We start from the raw sequence: 5341 nt of genomic DNA on the forward strand, positions 1-5341 counted from the left end.
CTTATATGGGGAGTTACGCACTTGATAAAGGGCAAAGGGAAGGAGAGTTACCCAGTCTCTGCCAGTCTCTAGGGCTAATTTAGTCAAGGTCTCTTTTAAAGTTCGGTTCATTCTTTCTACCTGTCCCGAACTTTAGGGCCTATATGCACAATGTAATTTCCAATCCACCCCAAGAATCTGTGCTACTCCTTGAGTTACCTTGGAAGCAAATCCTGGTCCATTGTCTGAACTTATCTTGGCAGGAAAACCATACCTTGGCAGGATGTCTTCTAACAACTTCTTGGTCACGGTCTGCGCTGTCTCATGTTTGGCGGGAAACACCTCAATCCAACCTGAAAAGGTGTCTACAAACACTAGCAAATACCTGTACCTGTATTTTCCAGGCTTTACTTCTTCCATAAAATCTACTTCCCAATAGGCGCCTGGTCTGTTTCCTCGGAGTCTGGTACCAGGGTTGGGCGCTTGGGCAGTCGCGTTTGTCAGTTGGCAAACCTTGCAGCTTGCTACAATTTGTCCAATTTTTGATCGAGTGTCTCTGATAGTGATGTGAGCATGTCGCACCAAGTCTTCCATTTTTCTCATCCCCATGTGTGTAGCCCGATGCATTTTGGTCGGGACGCGTTGTCCTAGCTCTTCAGGTAGAATGATGCAGTCGGCAGCTCTTCACCACCCATTTAGGTAGTTGGTCATGGGCAGCTGCTTGATCCATTTTGTGTCTTCATTAGTGTAGGAGGGGGTGTCTGGGAGGTTAGAGGCCCCTGGGTCTGCCAACGTGGTCACTAGGGCATGGTTCACTGAAAAGGCTGTCTGGCACATTGATCTGCTAGTCTATTTCCTTTGGCAATCGGGGTGTCAGATTTTTGATGGCCTGGGCAATGAATTATAGCCAGGGCTTTGGGTAGCCAAAGGGCCCGTAGGAGGTCAAGTATTTCTTCTTTATTTTTGATGGTTTTTCCCTCTGCAGTTAATAGCCCCCTCTCTCTGTAGATGGCTCCATGTATGTGGGCAGTGGCAAATGCATACCTACTGTCTGTACAGACATTAAGGCGTTTGCCTTTGGCCATAGTCAATGCTCTAGTCAGCATGATCAGCTCTGCCTGCTGGGCTGAAGTCCCTGGAGCCAGTGGCTCAGCCCAGACAGTTTCTGTCTCAGTTGTTACAGCTGCCCCTGCATACCTTACTCCATCTTGCATGAAGCTGCTTCCATCGGTGTACCATGTGGCATCTGCTTCTGCCCGTGGTTGATCTCACAGGTCGGTTCTGACTCCGTGAACATGAGCCAGGATTTCTCCACAGTCATGGAGTGGTGCCTCCCAGTCCGGGTCAGAGAGGAGGGTGGCATGGTTCAGTGAAGCGGGTGTCTGGAACAGAATTCTAGCGGGGTTTAAAAGCAGTCCTTGGTAATGCGTTAGTCGGGCATTACTTATCCTTCTGTCTGGTGGCTGTTTGAGCACCCCTTCAATTGCATGTGGGGTAGTGACATTTAAATCTTGTCCTAGTGTTAGTTTGTCTGCATTTTTGACCATGGTAGCCACCGCAGTAATGATTTGCAGACAGGGGGGCCATCCAGCGGTGACAGTGTCTAGCCGCTTGGAGAAATAAGCTATGGGCCTTTTCCAAGGGCCAATGTACTGTATCAGCACTCCTTTAGCTACTCCTTTACTTTCATCTATGTATAAGTAGAAAGGTTTAGTTAAATCAGGAAGCCCCAGTGCAGGTGCAGAGAGTAAGGCCTGCTTCAGTCTAGTGAATGAGTTTTAAATAGTCTTTGTCTATGTAAACTCCTGTCTTTCTTTGGTGGCTTCATAGAGGGGTCTAGTTATTTCTGCAAAACCTGGGATCCACAATCAGCAGTATCCTGCGGAACCTAGGAACTCACGCATTTGGTGGACATTTTGTGGGCATGGTATTCTTAAGACAGTCTCTTTTCTTGCCTCCATGAGCCATCTCTGTCCCCCTTTTAATTTATAGCCTAAGTAGCTTACCTCTGTCTTGCAGATTTGGGCCTTTTTGGCCGAGGCTCGGTAACCCAAGGCTCCTAGTGTTGAAAGCAGGTCCTTGGTGCCTTGCAGGCATCTCTCCTGGTCTTCAGTGGCTACCAGGATATCATCTACACACTGTAAAAGAGTTAATTCTGGGTGTTTAGATTGGAACTCACTCAGATCTTCATGTAGGGCCTCATCGAAGATGGTAGGCGAGTTCTTGAATCCTTGGGGGAGCCTGGTCTAGGTGAGCTGGCCGCTAATCCCTTTTTCTGGGTCCATCCACTCAAAGGCAAAGATGTTCTGGCTTTTAGGTGCTAGGGGCAAGCTGAAAAAGGCATCTTTTAAATCTAGGACCATATACCAGGTTCGGGTAGAAGGCAACGAACTGATGAGGGTATACGGATTTGGGACCATTGGGTGTACATCTGTCACTCGCTTGTTTACCTCCCGCAAGTCTTGGACTGGTCGAGTCAGTTGACTTTGGCTTTCGGACTGGTAATAGGGGGGTATTCCATGCTGTATGGCAAGGTCTTGGTATGCTTAACTCAAGTAACCTTTTAATGTGTGGAGTGATTCCAGCTCTTGCTTCGAGTGGCATCGGGTATTGCCAGACCCTGACTGGATCTGCACCTGCTTTCAGTTCTATAAATATTTCCGGCCTATGTTGAGCTAATCCCACTCCCCCTGTCTCAGCCCAAGCTTGGGGAAATGTCTGTGGCCAATATTCTAAGTCATGCCTTGGTGATAAGGGTGCCTGGTGCAGGCGGTACTCATCTTCAAGACTTAGTGAGCACCTGTATTGGATGTCCTTCTTTGTCTAGAATTTTTGTTCCTTCTGGGTGGAAGCTGATCTGTGCCCCCACCTTGGTGAGCAAGTCTTGGCCTAATGAGGGGTAGGGGCATTCTGGGATGACCATGAATGAGTGGGATACCCGGCCCATGCCAAGGTCCACTGTTCTTCGGGTAGTCCATGAATATTGTTTCATCCCAGTAGCTCCCTGTACCCATGAGGTTTTATCTGCCTATTTTCCCTGGGGTTTTAATAGAACAGAGTGCTGAGCTCCGGTGTCCACAAGGAATTCTATAGGTTGCCCCTCCACTTTTAGGGTTACCCTGGGCTCAGGGAGAGGTGCCGAACCCCATCACCCCTAGTCATCAATGCCTTCAGTACCCAGGATAGTAATAGGGGCCTTTTGGGTCTTTTGTTAGGACAGTCTTTGACCCAATGGCCTTCCTCTTTGCAATAGGCACATTGGTTCTTATTTAACTTGGGGCAGTTCCCTTGGGTGAGGTCTTCCTTACCTTGTACAGTGGCCAGTTTCTTAAGGTGTCTCTGTTGGTTCTGAGGGCTCTCTGCAGTCGTAGCCAGCAGTATTTTAGCCAATTTCTAGTTTGGCGGTCATTTATTCTCTTCTGTAGTTCTTCTGGGCTCTCTCGATTATTAAAAACTCTTTCTGCCACCACTACCAGGTCCTGCAAGTTCTTTTCTCCTCATCTCTCCACTCTCTGTAATTTTCTCTTTATGTCTGGAGTGGCTTGGTTAACGAAAGCCATAACTATAGCGACCCTGTTCTCTGGTGCTTCAGGATCCATGGTGATGTATTGTCTAAAAGCTTCCATGATTCTCTCTAGAAATGCCGCTGGGCTTTCGTCCCTGCCTTGTTGTACATTATATACCTTAGCCAAATCAGTGGGCTTGCGTGCAGCCACCCTGAGACCTGCCAACAGAGTCTGGTGATAGACCCGGAGTCTCTCCTTACCTTCTGCTGAATTGTAGTTCCAGTTTGGACAAGAGAAGGGAAAAGCAGCATTGATGAGCTCTGGGTTCTGGGTGGGCTGTCTATTGTCTCCCAGAACTGACTTCTGGGCTTCCACCTGGATCCTTTCTCTCTCCTCAGTGGTAAAAAGAACCTGTAAGAGCTGTTGACAATCATCCCAAGTGGGCTGATGGGTAAAAAGAACAGTGTCTAAAAGGTTAATAAGATCTTTGGGATTTTCTGAGAACTTAGAATTCTGAGTTCTCCAGTTATAGAGGTCACTAGTGGAGAATGGCCAATAGTGCATTGGCCATTCTCCTGTTTCATCAGGGGGCCCTGCGGAGTGCAGGGGAAGGACAGTTGAGTCAGCAGGTCCTTGACTGAGGGCTGCCCGATGGACCCGGCCCCGTGTCCCTGCCACAGATCCGTGCGCAGGAGCTCCTCTTTCAGGAACAGGAACCGGTTCTTCCGGAACTGGTTCCCCTCCATCTAGTTCTGCTGGCTCTGCCGGCGGGACGGTTGGGAGGAGCTGATAGGGTGGTGGAAAGATCAACTCCTCTGAGCTGTTGTCCTGCAGAACTGGGTAAAGGGATGGTTTGGTTTCTTTAGGTCCTGAGTCTTTCTGAGACTTTGGGACTGGACCTTGTAGGGCCAAGACTTTGGGCATGGGGTCTGCCCTGGATGGAAGGAAAGGTTTAAGCCATGAGGGAAGATTTTCAATTAGTTCCTACCAGACTAAGATGTAGGGAATTTGGCCTGGACGGCCCTAGGCTCCTTTCCTGAAGATAACACCTTTCACCTGTAAAAGAGTGGTTAGATTAAAAGTTCCCTCCGGCAGCCATCCAACGTTAAAGGACCGCCACTCAGAGGTGCAGAAAACACGAAATTTCCCCTTTCTGACGTCCATGCTCAAATTGTGAGCTCTCTCCCTAACATCTGAAAAATGGTCTGTCATGAGAGATAAAGGAGTCGTCTGTGTCTGTCCCATTCCTTTCGTCAACAACAAGACTAAGATGAACACAATAGCTGACAAACAGGCGCCTACAGAGAAGAATCTGCCATGGCCACGGAGGCAAAACTGAAAGTAAGTTGAGGGTTTGTTGGATTTCAGTGGCAGCTGACTTTCCTCACAGATGAGGACGTCATCCTCCAGACGGGGGCAAGGGACGTCTCCCAAGACCCCTGGTCAGCAACCCGCCAGTGCGTCCGCCTAAGTCAATGCCGACCCAGATACAGATTGGAGCTCCTACAGGCTTATACAGGCTTGTTTGTGAACAAAAACAATGAGACACTGATAGACAAAGACAGAGTGACACAGGTAGACAAAGACAGACAGATAACTGAGTGCACTCACCAGCTGGCACTAGGCCCCCTGGGTCGGGAGTCCTGGGGGTCTCTGGGATCCTGGACGAGCCCCCAAAATGTTGTGCCCAAAGTCATGAATCCCAAGGAGACCACCAAGGAGTCAACACAGATGCAAAAGCAAAGAGCCTTTATTCAAGCTAGCCCGAACTCAATCTCACACCCGTGCCAAAGCAGTGGTGCCAGAGAGAGAACGAGTTTTCCAAGAACAAAGGTTTTATGGGTTTCTAGGGTGGT

The 5341-nt window shown here is 48.8% G+C and overlaps 1 protein-coding gene across 1 annotated transcript; it reads right to left on the reverse strand.

Moving 5' to 3' along the window:
- Window positions 1-809: 809 nt before the first annotated feature.
- On the reverse strand, window positions 810-5054 carry LOC130679532 (uncharacterized). The gene is made up of 2 exons (XM_057488525.1): window positions 3746-5054; window positions 810-2117 (listed from the first exon to the last, which is right to left on the reverse strand). Exons 1-2 carry the CDS (start codon window positions 4407-4409, stop codon window positions 2107-2109), a joined length of 675 nt encoding a protein of 224 aa, XP_057344508.1. The 5' UTR covers window positions 4410-5054; the 3' UTR covers window positions 810-2106.
- Between the last annotated feature and the right edge of the window lie 287 nt (window positions 5055-5341).

The sequence above is a fragment of the Manis pentadactyla genome, chromosome 11, assembly GCF_030020395.1.
Source record: "Manis pentadactyla isolate mManPen7 chromosome 11, mManPen7.hap1, whole genome shotgun sequence".
Taxonomy (NCBI): Eukaryota; Metazoa; Chordata; class Mammalia; order Pholidota; family Manidae; genus Manis; species Manis pentadactyla.

Excerpts from the sequence above, each read along its gene's own strand:
- LOC130679532 (XM_057488525.1), bottom strand. The coding sequence starts at position 4,409 with ATGCCCAAAGTCTTGGCCCTACAAGGTCCAGTCCCAAAGTCTCAGAAA.